At 23.3% G+C, this 24652-nt stretch overlaps 2 protein-coding genes across 6 annotated transcripts in view; one reads left to right on the forward strand and one right to left on the reverse strand.

Moving 5' to 3' along the window:
• LOC126895500 (probable G-protein coupled receptor CG31760) overlaps positions 1–24652 on the reverse strand; it is an 86802-nt gene that overhangs the window by 14994 nt on the left and 47156 nt on the right. For all 5 annotated transcript variants that reach the window (XM_050667437.1, XM_050667441.1, XM_050667438.1 and 2 more), the window contains 2 exons: positions 2905–3088; positions 2–125 (listed from right to left, as the gene is read on the reverse strand). In XM_050667437.1, coding sequence (XP_050523394.1) covers positions 2–125; positions 2905–3088 — 308 coding nt within the window. The remainder of the gene's footprint in view (position 1; positions 126–2904; positions 3089–24652) is intronic.
• LOC126895507 (uncharacterized) lies at positions 4128–9783 on the forward strand. The gene is made up of 8 exons (XM_050667451.1): positions 4128–4443; positions 4540–4678; positions 4955–5163; positions 5257–5403; positions 5477–5712; positions 6916–7107; positions 9234–9396; positions 9455–9783. Exons 1-8 carry the CDS (start codon positions 4225–4227, stop codon positions 9524–9526), a joined length of 1377 nt encoding a protein of 458 aa, XP_050523408.1. The 5' UTR covers positions 4128–4224; the 3' UTR covers positions 9527–9783.

Here is a 24652-nt window from a genome sequence, read left to right on the forward strand (position 1 = left end):
CTTGTGTTGTTTCATTTTTACATTTATTTGATGAAGCAAATATATTTAATTTTGTACTTCTTTCAGGTAAACTACATTGATCGATATCCACTCTTCTTAAATCTATATCAATGCCACTCGTGCCTCTAAAAAATCATTTTAAAAATACATTTACACAACCATTTTAAGTTCACGCCAACTATGAAATATACAATGGGGATTAAAATATAATTTCATGTTAATTTTTTTTTGTCAAAAGACTGAAAATTTTACGTGGACTTAGAGTAAGTTCGAAGCTGGACAAAATTAAATTAATATCAAACTGTTTATTGCAATATAAATTATTATACAGTATAATAAAGGACATTTAAATATAATTAATCCTATTATAAATATTATTTGATCAGTGATGTTTTATATTTAAGGATAAAAGGATTATTTAACAAATATTAATAATTCGGGAAAACAAATCATTTATAGCTACTCAATTCATTAATAAGGTTTTGCGCTGTGCAGTGAGTATAATTTGTTTCATACTCATAATATCACCATTTTGACCTATAGTCATGTCGACTATATTTATTGTCAATTTTATAGCTTTCATCTATAAAAAATTCAACTTTGCTTCCTGATTATACAGAGTGAGTCTATTATTGTGAATCACTGAATCACTTGCAGGATAAAGATAATTCTCAGAATTGTCCATTGAATTATTGCATATTTAAACATTCTTTCATCAATCAATCGAAATATTAATTAAATTCATACAATTCAATTTATACTCAGCGGTGATCGAATGACTATTCCAAGGGGGGGATGAAAAACCTTTATGATAAATATCGTCATGGGAACTGTGCCCCAATACCAAGAGCTTTTTATTTGTATTACTATATCAAGATGTCCTTAAAGATTATTAGATATCCATAAATGTCATTTTTTCTTCTATTTTAAACATATAATATACATTTATTATGTACCCAGTTAGAATAGTACCTCATTTAATGTACCAAATAAATAATAACCCAAACTTAAAATTTAATCTTCTAAATATTTAGGATTAATAATTTTTCCATATTGATTCTGCTTAATAACTTTTAAATTGAATTATCATGTATAAAGTTTCCAATATATAAAATATAAATTGTCAAAAAGGATATGTCAATGGAGTAAAAAGATTTACCCCTTTAATCCCCATCCTATTGACCACCACTACTTACTTATAAGGATATAAACTATTTTTTTTTTATAACATTTTTTGTATAAAATACATATTTAATTAGATTATACTTAAGAAAATATTTTACTTAAGAAAAAAATTATTGGTCTATAATACCTTTTGTACCATTATAGCAACGATTTATATATAATTATGTACAATTAATGTATAATATAATTTTCAAGTGTATATCACATCACGGCGAAAAAAAAAAAGTCATTATGCACAGACGGGGGAAAAGCACGACTAAGGAATTACTAATAATTAAAATATTCATAAATTATATTTCAACGTCATTAAATATATAGATTACTATCTAAAAAAATTAAGTCAATGCATATAATATATAGTTTATAAATTTATACCTTATATCTAAATTATATTATTATATTATACACATTTCTCGACTTTTTTTTTATCCTAAAAAAACCAAAGAGAAAACGATTCTAAAAAATAATTTCTACGTTGCAAGTAATTAAAATATTTGGATTGAAAGGAAAATTTATTTTTTAAATATTAATAGTAATTAACTTTATAATTCTTCAACTAAGTCATAGCTTAGCTATATATGCTATATAACTATAAAAAATAATTTTAAAAAAACATCTGAGGCTAAAACATGTGTAAAGTTTTAATAAATTATGTTTAATTAAAAAAAATTAAAGCCAATGAGTCAATGTATTACCTTCAGTATGCTGTCAAAAAAATTTTCGGACTTAAGTATATATTTTTGGTTTTTAATATACAAAGTGTTCAGTAAGTAAGGAAACAGGTAAATTATTATAAACAATGAGAACAATAGAAACCCGTTTCCTTACTTACTGTTCAGTAAGTAAATAGATATATAGAGTGTTCACTCTATATATCTATTTAGCAGATAAAAAGAGAATTAAATAATATTTGTTGATATTAAATGTTTACTGATTATTTTCAACTTTTCCAAAAGATTTATCAGGAAGGCAAAAATCTCATTAGAAAATAATAATCCTTGTCTTTTTTCAAGTCCGTTTTTAGTGATACAATTATAATTTAACTTTTTCGTAGCAATTAAATAAACAATAGGGATGACATTTTTCTATATTTTCTTTTGGCTTATTTTAAAAGTACGTTTTTTTCAATTAAGTTTTATTAGATAACAAAGTAAATAATTTAACTTATTTGTAACATCTGGATGATGAATAAAAATCCAGTGATAATTTCGACTAGGCCAAACATTTTACTTCTACTTAGTTAAGTGTAATTATACTTTTCTTAGTGAGAGATTATTAGAAGCAAATCTCAACTAAAATCAAATTACAAACATTTTCTTTTCTTAAACTTCAAAATTAAGTTAATATTAAATCTGGAGATTCAATACTTTATATTAAGAATAACGCCTGGTCACATATCTTTCTATATTATACTTTCACGATTTAAATAATAAAAATGTTGTAATTATACAAAAATCAAAAAAGTATGTTACTGCTATAAAGTGTAAGTGTGCTAATAGATATATATTAGACTTACTAGAAAATTAAATTTATACACATTTAAAGAAACACAAATATTGTATAACATTAATCTCAAAAAACCATTAAACAATTTTTTTTTTATCCTAATTAAAACAAATATATAAGGTAAACTATATTTAAAATTATTTAACTACTAGAAACAACTTTTGCAAACATTTCAAATTAATTAATAAAATAAAATATTCACAAAATACTCACTTAAAAAAGTATCTTCCGTTTTTAAAATCGAAAAAAGGAACTGTGTATGTGAGCATCCATATATTTCCACCTCCACAATCATAATAAGGCTTACTCCATTTACCATCTTCATAAGTTACTGCGAGTATATCATCTGAGAAACTTTTCGTGTGACTTGTCTGATTCCACGTGTAAGTATTTATTGCTAAAATGAAAAACAAAAGTATAATATGTTGTTAGTAATTATAATTTATTATGTATATAAAAAATGTATGCCATAACTTTTTCTAAAAGAATTATGGTATTATATATGACAGTCATATAAACTTATACGTTATGTAAACTAATGTATTATTCTCTCTTTCACTCTAAACTAAACAAAACTTTGTATTATTATCACAATATGAATTTCAAACAAAAAATATTTTTTACAAATATTTTCTATAAAGGATGTATATAAAGTAATAATTTTAAAAGTATACAATTGTTTTTGTTTTTTATAATACTAAAACGATAAGATATTATTTAAGAACAATATACGATTTTGAGCAATTGTGTTCTTTAATACTGTCAAATGGACCAAATTAGGACAGTTAAATATCTAATATCATTGAAATCGTATTAATCTTTAATATTAGTAAAATATTTATAAGTACTGTCGAGAAACATAAAATATATGTTGTCAAAATTCGTAAAATCGGATTTCTTTTGTATTTTTAGTAATTAAATATGAAATACTAAGTATCTTTTCTTTAAAATAAATAAATTTACATTAGATTTCTTATGCTATAATAATTGACTTTTAACGAGAAATGTGCTTGCTTATTATAGCGACATGTCAGCAAATTTGTATACTACACTAGCAAAAATAAAATGAAACATGAATATATAGATTTATTTTGTAATGATTTAGAGCTCTAGTCCTATTCCCCTATTTTTTTCCTATTAAAATAAATAAGAAATTATGAATACACCAATATAAAAATTATTAAAAATAATCACCAGTACCCTATACTATAAAAATTATATTTCCTTTTTAATATTGAATCAAGATTGATTATTGTTTTATGCAAAAACTTTTTAAAACTTATTTTTTTTAATTATGTAGTTGGATGAAGTCCTTGCACTGTACTATCTATAATTGTTGGAACAAAGGTAAATTATTTTGTTTACTACACTGATCATTTTTAACGGAAAAAACTCTTATCAACTAGTATGTCTGTTGTTCATTTCAAATTATTGATAATATATTATTTATTGTATTAAATTAACAATTCTTTAAATAAATTTAAATTTATTTAAAAAAAAAATATTTCTTCTAGTTAAAATACACAGAAAAATATGACGTGGGAACCAAATCGAACAATTATAGGAAAAAATATGAATGTTAAATCTAATATGTATGCTGAATATAATAATTTGATTAAAGAACTTGAGCAATACATGCCACAGTTTAAAGCTTCAATGAAAGATTTACAAGAACCATCACAAACTTTTGTTACAAATTTTTACACGGATGTATTCAGTGAATTTTTCTGTGATGTTAACAATTTAACAGAGGTATAACAGAGTTAACCAATTTACAAATGAATGTTTTATTTAAAATTGAATAATAATATTTTATTAGTAATTTATTGATATTTTTTTTAATGGTAGATTCAAGTTACTCAAAATCTTACATATAATGAAATGTATGGTGAAACAGTACCTATTTTAAATATGTGTATAGCTTTGCGATACATATATTCAAAATTAGGAATTGATGATTTTGGTTTGAATGACATTTGTGATCCAAGTGAGAAATTTTAGGATCTTTTGTAGTATGGGACATATAACAATAATTTTACATTTTCGCATATTAAATTCAACTGATAATAGTTAATTACTATCATACATAATGATATAATTCAACAGATCTTTAAAATAGTTTTTTTATAAAATTAAATTTTAGTTCATGAATTATAAAACTGTTTAATTTTACTTTTACTTTAAATTATTTATTTTTTTATTGATTCTATATAAATAAAAATATTTTACAAATATTAAATTTTATTATTTTACTACATTTCAGGTCCAAAAAGAACTTATCGTCTATTGCAAACTATGATCAATTTTATCAAATACAGTGATGAAAAAATTAGTGAAGCTGATGCCCAAATGAAAGCTGTTAGAAACATGAAAGAAAAAATTGATAATTTGAGAAAACAAAAAGATAATCTTAAAGAAACAATAAACCAGAAGTCATTACATCGTAAACAACGAGGAACTGAAATAAAATCTGTAAGATATAGCAATTAAATTATGAAAAACTATAGTTATCAGTAAATTATAAACATTTTTTATAAAAGTTAAATCTAAAAAATTTATTTGCAGGTTGCTGACGAAGGAAAAAATGCTAGAATTGAATTAATGGATATCCAAAAAAGTAAAGAAGAAATATTAAAGGAATTAGATAAAGTAAAACAGGAACAAGAATCTGTTGAAAAACAATGTTCCTTATTAAGTGAACAAAGAGATAATGTAATTTTACTAAAAATTGTTTTTAATTATATTTGAGTTATATAAATAGCAAACTTGTTTTTGTTTTATCAAGATAATAAGAGATATAAATTCATTGAGAAATCAAATAGTAGAAGCGCCTGATCTTCTTAAAGCTGATCTTGAGAGGTTAAAAAGAATGAAAAATGAAGTAACTGAAAAAAAAACTGCTATGATGGGTCAAGTTAGTGCTAAAAAACAAACAGTAATTACTTTAGAACAAGAATTATCTGCTCAAGAAAAAAGATTACGTTTATTAACAGATATCACTGAAAAAAATGATAGACTTCTGTAAGTATATTTTTGGATATAAATTGTCTTTTTATGACATTAATATTTATATATCAATATTATATTAAATATAATTTTTACTCAAAACATATATATATATATTTAAAAAAAAAAACAGTGTGTGTTACGAGTATGCGCAGATGAAGCAAAACTTCTTTCAGAATCATTCAACTAATATTGGGATTTCATTGGAATGAAATAAAAATATACACCTAAAAAATTTTTTCCCTATAGAAATTAATTTAATTTATTATTAATTATTTATTCTTATTCTATTGCCACGAAAGATATAATGGTCTTATGATAAATGAAATAATTTTAGTAACTTTTTGATTGGATATTTTGAATATATTGTGTAAAAATTGCATCTATTGTGGTTCTCTAAAAAATTTTTATGCACAATAAAATTATTTTAAATTAAATTATTTAATGCCTTTTAAATAACATTTTTTTTTAATCTTGAGAATACAGTATTCAATTGTAATATAAAATATACTTTATTGCTTATTATTATTAATAAAAGTATATACATGGTGATTGATTAAAAAAATTAATTAAGAAAACAAATGATCAATAACAATTTTGGGACCAGTATTTCATAAGTTATTTACAATTGAAAGCAATGAATGGTGGCGAGGAATAGATGCTGCTATTTTTATCACTAGTCATTTCCTGGCCATACTCTCCATCCCACCTAAATATAAAAATAGCATTAACATCCAAAGTACTGGTCCAANTCTCCATCCCACCTAAATATAAAAATAGCATTAACATCCAAAGTACTGGTCCAAAAAAATAATTATCAACCAGGAATTTTCTTAAACATTTATTTTTATTTACATTTATTTATTTTATTAATTAATTGTATAGCTATTACATTTATTTATATTATATATTTTTAATTATTTGTTTATATAAATAAATTTAAGGGTTAGCCTAGCCTAATGGATAGAAACATGTTTTGGTGTATGGGGTCCTAGGTTTGATCCCCAGGGTGCCAACAAGACTTTTCTCGTGATTTTCTCATTAGTGGTATCTGGTCTTTGGTATAAGTCGACCATAATACCCGTCCAATTCATCATTTGTCTAGCTAAGAACCATCTTTAAATCCCTAACTTGTGAAAGCTAAGTGGGCCACCTCTTCAATGATTTTTTTGGACCCTCTTTAAAGAAGTTTAATTTCAAAAAATTATTTTATTATAGAAAAATAAATCAGGAAATTGAAACTATGCTTCAAGAAAAAAGCGAATCACTGGAATTGTCTGAAGATTTAAAAGAAAAAATAGACTTTGCAGAACATGAACGTGCTAATATTAATAATAAAATAACAAATATTCTAAAAGATATGGAATTTGAAAGAAATGCCATGAAATCCAAATACGATTTATTAGAAAAGTATGTTAAATTTAAATGTTTCACATTAATTCTTTTTCTTTCATTATTTTATTTTAATTATTCATATATTTTTAATACAACATTAGGATTGATAAAAAGATAAAAAATTATATCTACAAATCTAGACTAAATTATGAAGCTTTAATTTTAATTTTATTTTTTTATTGAGGATAAGTATTCTAAATATTTATTAGTTTTTTAAAAAATTAATATACCATAAGAGTATTATATTTGTTTTATTTTATAAGGAAGTAAAATATTCAGAAATATAGTTTGGCTACTAAGAAACGCTTCAATGCAAATCTGTAGTTAGTGTTTAATTTTAAGAAGTTGAAGGATTATTCAAAAGCAAAATTCTAACTCGGAAAGAATTAAGGAAAAATTGCAAAAAAATAATTGCCACAGACAATGATTTTTACTGAATACATTTNATAATTGCCACAGACAATGATTTTTACTGAATCGGTATACATTTGTCGCATTCGTTTGTTTGATAAAATTGGCAATTTAAGCTAATTTAAATGTTTTTATTAATGTGTTCGACTTAAAAGAAATAACTCAAATAAGTTTAACTTTATATTTTATAATAATTAGTTTTATATAATATTCATAAAAATCAGTAAATCTTATTATAAGGTATATTAAAATAAATTAAAATACAATACCAATAATTTTAAAACAAAATAGCATATTTTTGAATATGATAACTATAGTTCAAATTTTTTTTTTCATAGTATAGTAAATTACATAACCATTAATTTAAGATTAAATAAAAATATCAATATTTCCGAAACACTTTCAAAAATTAAGTTGAAAAAGTTAAACTTGTGTATAAAAATTGTTTTTATGAATCCCCTCTGTGTTCATTATTCAATAAGTTATGGCAATGTTTAGAAAAAAAAGTTTAAAAAATGTTGAAATTTACCGATTTTAAAAATTGTTTTTTTGGGGGGGGGGGGATTTTCACTATTTAAGGGGAACGACTGAAAAATTTTTATATTTTGAAGTTGATGTCTTTATTTTGATACAATTTGTGATCTTTCAACGTATCATTGAGAAAATTGGTCCAGTGAGAGCTGAGAAAAAATAGTGACAGACACAAAAAAAAAATAATCATCTCATGGTAAAATTAATACCTTCTCATCAAAGCTAAAATATATATATATTTTTTTTCTTTTCAAAAGTAATTTTTTAATTAGATCACTTTATATTTACGTTTATATTAAAAAAACTCAATTTGAAATAGATTTAAGATTTAAGAGTTTTTTTAAAATTTTTGAATGTTAAAATCTTTACAAATTTAAGAGAAAAATTACTAAATTTCTATGTAATTCTGAAAATATTATAAATATCATTCTATATATAAATACTATCTTCCAAGAAATAAAATGAATAAATCCTAGATTAAACACTTTTAAGGAGAGTAATTTAAATTATTACATTATTTATTACTATAACTCTTAATTTTAAAAATGGTTTTTATGAGTTAAATTTTTTTTTAACTGCAAAAATCAATAAAAAGTTTTTATTTCAATAATACATAAGACTATAATGAGTTATTATTTTATTATTGATCACTAGATTTTTCTTTGTATAAAAAAAAATTGTGATTTATGTTATCTAATATTTTTTAAGTCTATTCCTTATTAGAGTATCTTTTTTTTTTTTTGATTATTGCATACCTAAAAAAATGTTACAAAATTATCCAACTATGAAAATAGCAACTTAAATCAGTATTTTGGAAGCTACATACGTTTTAAATGTAGACTAAAGTGGAGAAATGGGTTAAATTATTTTTATTATTATAACACTTGGTCATGCTACTCTATCCACCAGGTATAAAAATATTCATAACTCTTGAGTTCAAAAATTGAATATGAGCTAGTTAAATATTTATGTTGCCACAAAAAAAAATGGTATTCTTATACAAGAAACTTAAATAAATCAAAAAAAAAATTCTCGAAATCATTATTATTTTAAAAGAAATGTAGTAGTAAATAATAAAACATACATAAAAACAGCTACAATGAAAAATGGGTAGGTTTACTCTCTTCTTTACAAAAATAACTATACTCGTTTTCTTTAAAATCAACATATATTCTATTTGTTTATTAATATTTTTGTAGGGAACTAGAGGAAAAAATAAAATATAAAAATAATCATTATGAAAGCATTAAGTTGTTAGAAAATGAAATAAGTAGATGCTCTTTACAAAGAAAACAACTTGAAGAAGATGTTCAAATTATCATGCAAAGCTTTGAAACTACCAAACATTTTCTTTTAACACAAGTATTTAAATTAAAACTTGCCTATTAGTTTTATAAAAATTAATTAATTTTTTTTATAGCAAAATGAATACACACAAGAAATTTTTCGCCAATTACAAAAGATGAGTGATGTTCCGTGTAATACATATTAATTAATAGATTTTATTTTCAAACTACTAAACAAAATAAGGAAATAACACATTTTACTCAAAATGAGAATAAGTTTGAGATATTTTTATTGTTAAATTATATGACAAATAATATTTAATTATTATGAATTATTTGATTGATTTTTTTTTCTACTTACTAATTTATTTGTTTAAGTTATTTAATACTAATAAAATAAGGTTTGCTTATATATTTGGTGTATCAACAAATTTAATTTTAAAATAAATTTTTAATTATCTTATTTGGTTAAGTAATTATTTTTCAAATATTTTGAAAGTTTCATTGAATATAGAAGTGGATACAAAAAACCCAGCACAGGGGGTCGCGGCACAGTGGTGATGTGGCATAGTTGGATCAAGTATAATGATATCTGACTGTGATTAAAATCACTAACATAAAAAACACTTCGATGCAAATCTTTAGATAGTGTTTAATTTTAAAAAATTAGTGGATTATTCCAAAGGCTACATGATCTTCTATTTCCTTATTAATATCCTCATGAAGTTATAGTATGTCGAATGAAAGATGTACATAAATACTACTTCTCATGAAAACATTGTATTGATCCTTACATTTTTTAAAAAGTTATAGCATTTTGAAGTAAAAAATGTAAAACATAAAATCGAAAATTTTCACACAAAAATAGCATTTGGTAGCCATTTTCACCGTGAAGACAAATGTATAAAAAAAAGTTATATTGATTCGGTTATTTTTAAAAAAGTTATAGTAATTTTAAGTAAAAAAAATTGAAAAAATTTCGAAAATTAGCGATTTTTAAATTTGTAATTTTTTTAGATACTTCCCTCATTTACGGGGAACGAGGGAAAATTTTTCAATTTTTAAGGGTAATGTCTTTGACTAGATACGATTTGTGATCTTTTGACGTATCGTTGAAAAAAATCGGTTCGGTGAGTGCTGAAAAAAAGTGGTAACAGACAAAAAAAAAACATATTATAGTAAAACCAATACCTTCTCAGCTTCGCATCGAAGCTAAAAAATAATTTGGTAGTATATAAATTTTAATCTACAAAAAAAATGTTTTTAAATATATATTTTTGTTGTTAAAAAAAATAATTTTAGCTTGAAACACAAAGATGAATGCTATTTATTAAGAAATTATATTACTTGCTGTCCTAAAAAAATTTAAATACACATAAACTTATGCTCTTAGTTAGTTAAATAGAAAATACCTTCTCAGCTTAGCATCGAAGCTAAAAGATCTGGCAAGGAATTTGTTCCAAATAGAACAGATTCCTAGAACAAAATATGTTTGTAGAAACAAAGCTAGGAACTCCTCTTTTAAAAATAAGGAGCAAGGAATATAAATGAAATTTACGATTCCTTAACATTTATTCAAAAAAAATTTCTTTGTTTCTAGGTATTATAAATAAAAATGTTCGTAAACAATATTTTTTCCATTAAAATCGACAACTCTAAAAATCGTCCCCACGTCCAATGCAATGGACACAATTATTATCATTCATTTATATAATAATAAATTGTGATAGGCATATAATTTTTCCATATTATGTTATAGAATGTTGTTTTGTACACATTTGATTATAATTATTTTGCAAGTTAACATTGAATAAAAAAAGAAAAAATGATAGCTTTTACATTTTGAAATTACTGAAGTTTTTTACATAGTATTGATAATAGAATGTTTAAAATATGGTGGTTGTTAGTAGTAACAACAAAAATATAAAGTGCACTTTACATTTCTAAATGACAACTACGAATAATATTTGGGATTTATTTGTCATTATAATCGATGGTAAACAGCTATAAAACAAAAAGTCCAGTATAATAAATAAATATTTTTAATATAACATTAATTTTAAATAATCTTATGTTACTATAAAGTGAATTTATTTTTTATAATAATATTAAACAGGGAAAAAACANCATAGTATTGATAATAGAATGTTTAAAATATGGTGGTTGTTAGTAGTAACAACAAAAATATAAAGTGCACTTTACATTTCTAAATGACAACTACGAATAATATTTGGGATTTATTTGTCATTATAATCGATGGTAAACAGCTATAAAACAAAAAGTCCAGTATAATAAATAAATATTTTTAATATAACATTAATTTTAAATAATCTTATGTTACTATAAAGTGAATTTATTTTTTATAATAATATTAAACAGGGAAAAAACAAGTGAATAAAGATTTTCCAACAAAAAAATGTTTAGATTTGTTATTATTTTGAGTCCCAATGTCCATTTCAATGGAAATTAAGAAAAAAAAATTATTTTTAAATATAGGACTGAAATGATCAATTTATTTTTATATTAAAAATTATTTTAATTTTAAAAGAATCGCCATAGATACACAATTAGAGAAATATAATATTTTTATTTAAATCCGTAGTAACATAAAAAAATGTTCTGAAAGTTATATATTTTTTTGTCAGTAAAAGATTCTTAAGCGGACCATACGAAAAGTATAGTCATATTTGTTAACAAAAAAAAAAAAAATTATTCATGTTTGAAATTATTTAGACTTTCGAAAAATAAAATTATGTTTGATATTAAAAAAAAACACTTCAACTCATGATATATTATAAAGAGATAAAAATAAATTACATTAAGCTTTCGATAAAATTATCAAGATAGAAGTTTTACATAATATGTTACTAAGATTGAGCGTAAGTTATACCCAAATTAATATACACAATCCATACTTTAAGCTCTTAAATTCATCTAGATATTAATTTTGTTATTAAAACATAATTATAGTATCAAGACTTTGACTGAGTTGCTTACTTGCATTAATCCAAAAAGGCAGATAACCTAAATCTTATATCATGAAACCATTAATTTGACTGAGTAGATTAATTAAAAACACTTACCACATTAAGGGTTTAAGTGTACAGTTGTAAATTAAGAGGTAAAATATAGAAGTACATTTCACAAAATGTTGACGAATACTTAAAAAAGATGTTGAGGTATTTGATTCCATGCTTATTTGCTAACTAAATATTTGTTTAACTTTTCAACATATAAATTTTACTAAAATCCAATCAAATTGGTCTAATATTTAAAAATGTACTTAACAAAGTGACATTCTTAGAATTTTTCATGTGGAAGGGTATTTATAACAGTTGTATCTTTTACACATAAGGAGCTGAATCTCTTTCCATTTCCTAAGGATCTTCTTATGAAATACATTTTTTGAAAATAATCTAAATTACTACTCTTCCGTATGACTTAATTTAAAATTTATAAGATAGTAAATTCGAATCAGGAATTCATGAGCTATCACACCAAATGATTATCGATTTTCAATATATTAAACCGATATTTCATAACAATTAGGTATAAAAATCTAAAATTAGGACATTAAAAGGACTTGTGTATGCGATTGTATATTCGATTGCCTTGAGGTACCACTGTAGCCCTCGTAAACAATATTTAAGTGCCCATTAATATTATTCAATAGGATGATTCAAATAATAGTGTTACAAAATATTAGAAGATATAATTTGTTTTACAAAATATATCAAGCACCGGGAATCGTACTCATGTCTCCAGTATCTAATAGTAATACTACTGGTTAGTAAATATGCGAAACTATTATTGTCAAATATGCAAAAATATATTTAGATTTTTCAGTAAGTATAGAAACTGATATTTATTTTTATCATTGTTTTGTACTACTGATCTGTTTCCTTACTTACTGAATCTCCATATACATTTTTTATTACATAAATGTTTAAGTTACGTAAAAAATAAAATTTAATTATGGCGATTTTTTGATCTCAAGATAATATAGTGATTAAATTTTATGTAAAATGATTATTCTACGAAATATAAAAAAAATACGTAATACAAATGTTTTATACAATTTCTTTAATTATTAAAAAAAATTTTCCAAAATTTAAAAAGTATGCAAATCTTAAATGAAATTTGATTTATACCGTCTTTAAACGTTAACATTCTTTTACGAGTTACTTAAGGTCTTAAAGTGTCAAAATAACGCAGAGGATACTATAACCCATTTACCATTTAGAGCAATCCATCAATCTATTCAATTATATACATTTCGGATAAATCTCAAAGGGAATGCCTGTTAACTGACGCTAGAGATAGGGAGCTAAGTTCTTTTGCAATCACCTTCACTTTAAGCTTTAGTACCACATTAGTTTAGATTATTCTAGCCATTCTAAACATATTATTAAACATACCGCTGTGGTTATTTTGTACATTTAAAATAACAATGAAAGTATTGATTTAGGACCATTAGCACCTAATCCATTATATTTTCATCAAACCGTGAGAGTAAAAAGGAGTTTTTACATAAAAGTTTTGGTTATTAAGATGACCAAAGTCGATTTTACCACTCAGAAACTTAATTTTGAGCCTACTTAAAACTTAAAAAAAATTGTCCTTCTGTCTTATTATCTTTTAGTTATCTACCATTCTAAACTTAATTGTAGGAATCTATAACCTATAGATATAAATGCAAATAACTTATTTTCATGAATATAAATAATAAAATACATATGTCATAACGTTATAACCACAGCTACTAAAGGCATCGACTAGACCAGTAGCTTTAGTAAAAAAAAAAAACTCCTCACAATATTTTCTATAATTTTTTTATCGAAAAATATAAACCAATCTAGCTGCTTTCTTATATAGATTTTTAATAAAAGTACTTGTGAACCTATGTCATTATGATCAGGAACATTCTGGCTTTTTTCGCTTGCCAAAAGAATCGGCGTTTTATGACTAAACAGCCAAAATTTACATTAAATCTGTATTTAGCAGTCCAGAACATAATAAAAAAAAACCCAATAATTTTGGCTGAGTATGATGCCTTTTTTTATTACCTACAATTATATAGCGTCTTAAATTACATTGAAAAAAATATTCGACAGTTTTTTCCAATGAATTCGTGTTATAAAAAATATATATTGTATAAACAAATCTGTAGATATTATAATGTACAATATAAATTTCTCATCTTCTTATTTCAGTTATAATTATAATCATAATGAGTGATTAAAAACAGTTTTTATAAAAAAATTTAAAAAAAAACGTGTTTTAGTTTAAACTTTGGTATAATTTGTGTTTAAATATTCATTATAAGCTTCGATGCGAAGCTGAGAAGATATTAATTTTATTATGATGTATCTATTATTTTTTTATTTATTTATTTTTTCTTGTGTCTGTTACCGCTCTTTCTGAGTTCTCGCCGAATCGATTTCTTTCAATGATACGTCTAAAGATCACATATCGTATCTAATCGAAGACATTACCCTCAAAAATTGAAAAAAATTCCCTTGTTCCCCGTAAATGGGAAAAATCTAAAAAAAATGACAAATTTAAAAAAGCTAATTTTCGATATTTGTTAAATTATTTTTACTTAAAACTGGTAAAACTTTTTTTTAAAAGTATAAATCATTACAATTTTTTCATTAATATTACTATTTAAATATTTCATTCGGCATATTTTTTTTTTAAATCGAACCATTTCCTTTTATGGATGTATNATTCGGCATATTTTTTTTTTAAATCGAACCATTTCCTTTTATACAGGAAGGGCTCAAAACTTAAAAATGTATATAGGAAGTAGAACTTTTTCAACTTAATTTTTGAAAGTGTTCCTGAAATACTGACACTTTAATATACATTTTAAATTAAAGCTTATGTGATATACTTTAATATGAAAAAAAAAATTCAGACTTTATTTTATTTACATGGTGAAAACGGACTTCAAAGTAAATTAAAAAAATTCGATTTTTGTAAAAAAATTATTTTTTATATTTTTAACTTTTAATGCCATAACTTTTTTAAAAAAGACCAAAACAATATAATTTTTTTTTAATGATACATGAGATAATTACCTATCATTTTGTATAAATTTGACCATTTACCTGCCCACAGGGGAGAATTCAAAATGACAACTTTTTCACAAAAAATTAACTTTTGAAAGTGTTCTGGAAATACTGACACTTTTATATATGTCTTAAATTAAAGCTAATGTAATATTTCTAAAAAAAAAAAGATTGTTATTTTCACCTTAATTTAACAAAAAAATTAATTATGTTCTGAATATTTCAAATCAACGAAAGTTACTAAGAAATGATTTCTATGATTTCTATTTAAGTGATCCATTACAATAAAAATGAGAAAAAAATATTGAACTTTTCTGATAAATTTACAATAAATAATTATTCAATTTTCTGACTACATATTAATCTTAACAATATTATATTTTTATTCTTAAAAAATTTTCTATTTATTAATGTAAATTTCAAGCTTAAGTTGAACTTAATGTTATGGTAACAAATTCAACTTTTTTTATTATAAACTTTCAAAAAATCAACTTTAAAATACCAAAAAAAAAGGATAAAAATGATATTTTGCACTGATTATTTTTAAAATATTGAAAATCAAAATCTGTAATAATTTAAAAACAATGTTTGATATTTTTAATTATTTTTTCATCGTAATAAATCATTTTTCTAAAACTATTTTCCTTATAGTTATATCCTAAATTTTTAATTAATTAATAATAATATCAAAATTTATTGGTGATGAAAAACATATAATTGCTGATTTGAAATTAGCACGAATAATGGAATAATAAAAGTATTATTTTTTACTCCTTTTGAAAATTGTTTGCAGAATATTTATTCATAATTAACAACAAATTTTTATTTAAAAAGTTCTGTGTCAAGTCCTTTAATTTTTATACACGTTTGCCATAAAAGTAATAACTGCTTTATAATTTTATATAAATTCTCCGAAAAAATTACAACACTAAATTATAATTGATAATTATCAATTTCAATTGCATACTACGTTGAATTGCTTTAATAGATATTTATTCATAAATTATACTTATAAATCAACGACTAATTAAGAATAATGATAAAAATAGAAGTTAATTTTGCTTTTAAAATAATTAAACAATTTCTTAATTTCTTACAATTTCTTAATTTCTTACAATTTCTTATAAATCATAAAACTTGTAATCAGAATATAAATAAGAAAATAGGAGATCATGTAGCTTTTGGAATAATCCACTAATTTTTTTTAAATTAAATCTATCTACAGATTTGCATCGAAGCGTTTTTTATGATAGTGATTTTAATCACTGTCAAATATCATCTATAGTGGATCCAACAATACCACGTCGCCACTGTGCTTTTTGGTTTTTTGAATATTAATCCATAGCATAGTTCTGGCTGCTTAAAATTAAAAACTATCATGTCTATCTCTATGTATAGTCTGACATCGAATAGCGTTTTAACAGTGATTAGAGTCATTGCACAGAATATAAACTTAGACTCAAAATTTGCGAAAGGCAGGGCAATTTTTGTAAGTTATTTTATAAATTTGCTATTAAAACTTGTATTAATAAAAGCGTATTTAAAAATTTGAAAATTCAGAGACAATAATAACATTATTGAATTGACAAATATTTCTAATCATTTTAAGCTGATTTTGAACAAAAAAGTCATCAATATATCATATATGCTGACATTTTTATACACATGGCTATATGAAAGGCACAATAACATCCATTATTTTTTTCTTTAATATATCATTATAATAGTTATTAAGTTTATTTGTAACAAAAAGACCACGCTGGTTTAAAATACAAATTATTGTATCCATTGAAACAGTGAAAACTTTTACAATTTTTGTTAAATACGAGTTAGTTTATAATATAATTCTGTCAATTCTTTCAGTTGGTTTTTGCATTCGACGATTCTTATATTTTCTCATCAATTTCAAATATTCAACTATATTTACACAGTTAAATTCTATTTAGCTTAGAAATTATTATCATAATTCTTTATTAATCTAAACGGTACGCTACTCTAACGAAGTGAATCGCTGCATTCCATTAATAAGTGGCACATCTTAAAGATATTTTATTTGTGGCGATTTATTGCTTGACGTCAAAGAAAGCTTTTTTAGAGATTTAAACAATTTTACAATTATTAATTTAATTTTTATTTGCTTATAGTGTCAAAAAATTATAAGAAATCTGTTGTTAAACGTTTGAACATTTTAGAAACGAGAAATAAAAAATACACTAGTATCCCTCCTCAGATCATGAAAAAGAATCGCGTAAAAGGTATTCAAAAGAATTTCAACCAAGAAAATAATTTGAGAAATATAAATATATCAAAAAACCAAGAAGAAAATCTTGCATCAAATGAAATTATTGAAGTCCAAGAAAGCTTTTTTAAAACTATAAGTAAAATAATGGCCGAGAAACCAAGACGTCAAAAATAATTTTATTGTTATCTTTCTTAAACTGAGTAAACAAAATTACTTACAAAATTAAAAATCACAGAATAGTTACTTCACATGTAATAAAACTTTAGTATGTGAAATTCAAAACTATAGAATTCTCACTAAAATTTAAACAAACTATGATTATATTACAGATATGAATGTATCTTCTAACACAAATTTTTAGAGTCGGAGCTTGATAAAAAATAAAACAAAATGACTAAGAAAGAAAACGTTATTTCAATATATAAAATTTATTTCATCAATATTTTTCTTCGGATAAATACAATAGTCATTGTTATGTATAGTATTTAGGAAAAACTAAGGACAGGAATCGTAATATATTTGTATAGCAATTAAAAATTAATTCAAACAATAATACATATTTTTGAATGTTTATAACATAAATTTGTTTACTTTAAAGCAATCGTACAGTGAGTCCCAATGCCGCATCGTTAGAAACTATATCAGGTCAAAATAAACTCTTAGACTTCAAAAGAAAAAAGTCTGAGACATCGGAGGTCCAAAAAATTAAAATAAGAAAAATGTTTTATAATCCTAGTAAGTAAAATTTTTTAAATACAAAATACCTTAGCTTTGTAAGTAAGAAAATAGAAATAAAATTTTTTTAATTATAGGGTTATTAAATATTCAAATGTTTTCTAGCTCATCATTGTCAAATGGCTGATAATAATGACGCGGTTACTCACAACGGCCATCATTATTTAGTACAGCAGGTTTATGATGGTAACTCGAATCCTTTTCTGCAACGGATTAAAATGTATGGCGAGTCGGACTGTTATAATGCAAGTTCCACGAGAGCAAAACCCAGTTTCATATTTATAATTTCAATATTACGTGTCTATTATTTTGATTTATTATTTATTTGTTATTCATTTTGTTACGTTATCAACTTTTTTTTTATGCAACTTATTCTTGCAAACATTTCATTTTAATTGTATTAAAATTCATTTACTTAATAAAAACTTATTTTTTTGTTCTTATTGACAATAATCACTTTAGTATTTACGTTGAATGAAAATGTTAATTACATATTACCATTTTTTGGTATTTGTGTATCTTTTAAAATTAATGTTTTATTTACCTGTTTTTTTTGGACAGTTTATAAAAAAAAAAATAAAGAAAGCAATGTTTAATTCAAAGAAAATGTTCAATAATATTTTCAATTGGTAATTTCAGAGAAGAAAAGTAAATAAGACAAATTATTAAAAATAAAATGTTTGATGATAATTTGAATTTAATTATTTCCATGCAATAAATGAATATATCAAAAGAAATTAAATTTTCAATATAATTAAATATTAGTTTAATATTTTTCTTGTAACAAACAAATTATTTGTGAAAATATTTACAAAAATTTATTGGTATTTGTATTAAACCTTATTTCAAAGTTATATATTACAATGATTGTAATATAAAAATTTTAAAGAAATGAAATAATTGACGATAAAGATTTTTTTAACAACTAATGAGCTTTAATATGTTAAACAAACACACTGAATTATTTAACATTTAATTATTTAAAAAATAATTATAAATTCCTATTTAAAAAATTTACCTCCAAAATCTATCCTTAGAAATAACTTTTCTTATCAAAAACATATTATTTACTATAGTTCATAAATATAAAACAATTTGAAATTGTACATTTTACCAAATCATCAGTTATCGAAATAATAATTGTGGTAGTATTCTTAATAAATCACACTGTAAATATAAGTTATTAAGCTAACACAAGAGTAAAATGGAAATTCATCACAATTGAAAACTCATTGAAAAGCTTTACTTAGCAAAGTTAAAAGGGGGAATTAATTTAGAAAGTTATTAGATTATTTTCTAGAAAATTTGCTTCCAACCTATTAGATTAATATTACACTAGTGATTATAGGAAGTTTTGAATATGCAAATACACAACAGGCCTCTAGTGTCTGATAAAAATCCACTGGTACCAAATGTGCCACTATAATTCAAAATGAAATCACATAATAAGTGGACATTTGCTATTCTAGCCCATACAACTTATGAGAAACTAATTCAAAACTGATCAATCAGTCAATTTCGATTTGAAATAATTTACTAAAATTAAATAATTTTAACTTTTGTGCATTTTAAAATAACTGATATCAAAAGAATTGAATATTAAAAACTGCTTTAAACGTGCGTATCTATCCNATAATTTTAACTTTTGTGCATTTTAAAATAACTGATATCAAAAGAATTGAATATTAAAAACTGCTTTAAACGTGCGTATCTATTTTTATAGTAAAAAAATATAATTCAGTAATTTTCGAATTTATAAAATTTACTAATAATCAAATCCGACTTGTCTTGCAATAGCTTATTCGAGTAAATGGAAAACATATTTTATACTTGTAACCTTTTTGTAAGAAATTCTGTTGATCCCAAGAGTCCAGAACGAAACCCCATATAGTTGAATCCTAATACTGTACTTGATCTGTATTGTTTTCTATGGAAATTAGAACATATATAACTGTTAGAAAATTGCCATGGGATTTGTTGTTTTTGATTAAACGACATTATTTAGCGGTTACGATACGGTTCATAGAAGCTGTCAGATAATTTATTATGAGGTCCCCGGTAGTACCACTTCCGACTTGGGATCAAAAATATCCTACTTAGTATCTTACTGGTGGATCTATTTTGGAGAAAATGATAATTTTTTTTTAACTTATGAAATAATAAATTTCAAAAACAGTAGAATCATTTTTAAAAAGTGAACATATTAAAAAATAACTCTAGTTTATTTCAATTAATACTTTTAACTGAATATTTGGCATTATCTTCAATGTAATAACTTTAGTCAACTGTCACGTGCAGAATGATATTACCTCATTCTCTTAATATTTTATTAGAATTCTTTAATCCAATATGTAGGAATATGTATGTTTTTGAAGGTTGTATATCAATTTATTGCATTAACAAAGTAAAAATTTATATTTTAAATAAAGTATAACGTTAAAGTATTGATATTTTTAAGTATATTTAAACTATAATTTATCACACATTACTTTGCGATAAACAAAATTACATTTCAAAGTTATAATAAGGTTTCAAATTATAGTTTTTAGGTCTGATAGACTTAAATCAAAATTAAGATTTAGTTCAATCAATTTCATCAAATATTTAGGATACCTTATCAAAATTTTGAAAACTCTCCCCTTATAGAATAATTATGTAAATGCAATTATTTTTGACACAAAATTATAATTTGGGCTTCTTTACTAAAAATAAAGTAATAGAAATATTTTGTTTAACCATTATTCATAAAAAATTTTAGACTTCAACAGGATTTTTTTTAGCTTCAAGGCGAAGTTGAAAAGGTATTGGTTTTTGATGGTCTGTGTTTTTTCTTATATCTTTCCATGAAAATTCTCAGCTCTTACGAAGCCAAACAATTTTTTTTATCTATAAGTTAAAAACACCAGATTCTAATTTAGCTGAACCCGTTGTCATCTAAAGTTGACAAAAAACTCTTAATTTGAAAATTTAAAAAAATATCTCAAAGTTACGTTACAGTAAATAATGTTATTTTCAATCATTTTTTCATACATTTTAAAAGTGAACAGTTTTTAAAAACACTGAAGGAAATTTTATTAGGGTTTACTAGAGACGAGAAAGCTTTCTTTTAGTACGCTTTATATGATAATTTAAAGATAAACCAAAGTACATAAAGGGTTTCAAAAAGACAATCAACACAAGTAATAAAGTTTTTTCAACTCAATTTTTTAAAAGTTTTGGAACGTCTACTCTATTTCAACCTATATCAAATAAAAACTATTGAGGCGTACTAAAAAATCATCTCATCATTGTTCTACTAGTAAAAATTAGCCGTCAAATAAAAAAATTCACAATTTTTAAAAAATGATTTATTGTGGCACGATCACACAGCGTTGGATTTTTTTTTATTAATTATTACTTTTTTTAATTCAATAAAAAACACAATAAAAATAGTTATCATAAGATAGGGCTTTATTTACCACTTTAATAATATTAAATTGACATTTATTATACTTACTTAAATATAAATGCTATAATATTAACGAATGAATATTGACAACTTAGTACTTAACTTAAAAATCGCTACGAAATAATAGTTTTGGAATATAAATGAGAAAAAATGACTTGAGTCCTTTCTAACTTGAATTCAAAAATGGATATACTTTTAAACCAATAACATATTTTTGTTAAATCCATTTTATTGTTAAGTGAGCTATAAACAATTATAATAATTTAAAACTTGATAAATTATTTATCATAGAAAATGTATATGTGATTTTTTCAAACACTTAAGTGTTCGGTTTAATAATTATATAACAAATTGAAGAAAATAAATTATCCAAATGCCTCAACGCAATACGTTTTAGTTTAGTTGGAAAATTATTTCTCAAAAATATGGCGCTGATTATTTTGACATGTAAAAAAATCGAAACACAAGATATTGTTTGACTGAATCACGACTGTTGGTTCTATTTTTATAAAATGTTTATTGTAGGATAGTATAAAATGAAATTTTTTATTTAAAAGCAATGCACGTTTGTAGTGGTGTTATACGATCAATTGTATATCAAAGTATGTACTTTTAGCTTCGTTACGTGGCTGAATTTAATTTATCCTACCGTGTTTTTTTTTTATTTTGTAACACAAAAACGATTACTCAACTTCGATTTTATTCAAAATTACGTCAAATGATTACAAAGACAAATTCAGTTAAAACTTATTAGTACGATAATTTTGAAAAAATTTTCACAATAGTTGTAATGAAGGGAAATATCACATGAAATTATCATCGTTATCAAACAATCAATGTTAATGTTTTTAATAATGTTGTTTAAAGAATAAGTTCCTTGATTTGTTTAAACTTAAATAAAATAGAAATTTTACTCAAGATTTAAACACTCAACGAATTGTATTGAAAAATTTTATGATAGTTAACAAGAAAATATTTTGATTTTATAACGTTTTCAATCGGGTGACATATACAGTAATAGGCACTTTTCCAGAAAAGTTATTTTTGAAATGCTTTCAAATAAATTTCCCAGGCAAAAATGATTGACAATAGTTTAAGTCTGGAGTCAATTCCACACCTTATGAACTAGAAAAACGATAGCCTTTCTCCCAAAATAAAAATTTATATACGCAATTGCTGCACATCTAATTAATATAAATCAATATACCTATTACATAACATCTCCATTACTAGACACATTAATGCTACTAACTATTAAGAATGATCGTAGAAATAGACAACAAATCTTAATTGTCCTGTCCATGGACCGTATAAAGCCATTGGTCTATCCTAAATTACACTGTTGGTTTTTAGAATTCTGTTAGTCACAACTGCCGCAAAATGTATTTTATATTAAAAAAAACTACACAAACACATATTAAAAGATTTCGTAGCAAAGATTGTATTTTACATCAGTTTTTTGTTAGTGTCACAAAAAATCTCAGGGGGTGTGATAGCACCTTCTGCCACAACAGACATCACTGATGTCTAGTATATTCTTATGTAAGCATGATAGAAAATAGTGACAGAGACATAAAAGTACTTTCCCGGAAAGTGCATATCACTAATGGCATACGCTTGACATGTCAAAACCCTAGAGTTATAAAAAAATCAAGGTTTTTTTCCAATAAGCCGGGTACATTAAATTTTTTACTTAAACTTAGTAAGAAATACAGAAAAATGTTGAATTATCTTTGACATTTTTAATTAAGTAAGAGTATAATATTGAATAATGAATAATATTTTCGTATTTTTAAAAATTACTAAAAACTTAATATGAACAAGTATTAGAATAAAAAAGTAAATTCCATTGTACAGTTATTCTTAATTAATAGAAGTAATTTTTCCTTGTAAATGTAAATTTTTAATTATTTATACAATAAAATAGAATTCAAATAATTTATGCATATAAAACTAATGTTCGTTTGTTCTCCATACATTGTTAACTGTTTACTGAAGTGAATGAAAATTTGGTAAGTTATCTGCTACGCCCACGAATGTTTCAGAAGGAAAAAAACATCCCTAGGCGAATAAATTAGCTGGGTAAGAAAACTTTACGAATAACGTTATGATTATAACATTAAAACGATAAGTTTTGTCAATATGAAAAACAGAAAACCAAACATATGTTATATAAATAAACGTTAAACATAATACAACTCATAACGCAAAACAATTTTTATTGAATAAAAAATTAATTATTTTTATATTTAATTATTATTTTATATTATTATATTTAAAAAAAAAATTATTTTCCCATATTAAACATTTTTTATGGTAGTGAATGTTTCGAGCTCATTTAATATTAAACGTAAAACGAAAAAAATTTAACAATGTTTTAATAATAAAAACGTTTGATTGTATAACATTAAACTTAATTATAAGACAACTTTATAATATATCTAAAAGTTAAATGAAGAAACATTTTTTAATTAGGTCTTAGTATATTAGGACACGCGAATAATTAGATTATAATTTAATTTAACATAAAAATAAGGATATTTACTAAAAGTCAAAGTTTAAAAATTATTAGAAAATTCGAAATTTATTTAAAATTACAGAATGTTAGAATAAGTATCCATAAAAGTCACAGAAAAAGTAACAGTAATTATGCTGTTATATAAAAATGTAGTAAATTCTTATGTATTTATTACAATTTATCATCTGAAGTTAAGACATTCAGATAGCATGAACGATTTCTTCTTAACACATTTGATATTTTATATATTTATAATGTATTTAAGTTTATATTTATATTGTTGATTATTAGAATAAACATAATCATGATTTTTCA

This window comes from Daktulosphaira vitifoliae, unplaced genomic scaffold (assembly GCF_025091365.1).
Source record: "Daktulosphaira vitifoliae isolate Bord-2020 unplaced genomic scaffold, ASM2509136v1 Scaffold_1, whole genome shotgun sequence".
NCBI lineage: Eukaryota > Metazoa > Arthropoda > Insecta > Hemiptera > Phylloxeridae > Daktulosphaira > Daktulosphaira vitifoliae.

Coding starts and splice junctions, on each gene's coding strand:
- LOC126895507 (XM_050667451.1), top strand. CDS start 4,225: ATGACGTGGGAACCAAATCGAACAATTATAGGAAAAAATATGAATGTT. Junction 5,164..5,256: donor GAGGAACTGAAATAAAATCT/GTAAGATATAGC, acceptor ATTTATTTGCAG/GTTGCTGACGAAGGAAAAAA. Junction 9,397..9,454: donor AACATTTTCTTTTAACACAA/GTATTTAAATTA, acceptor TTTTTTTTATAG/CAAAATGAATACACACAAGA.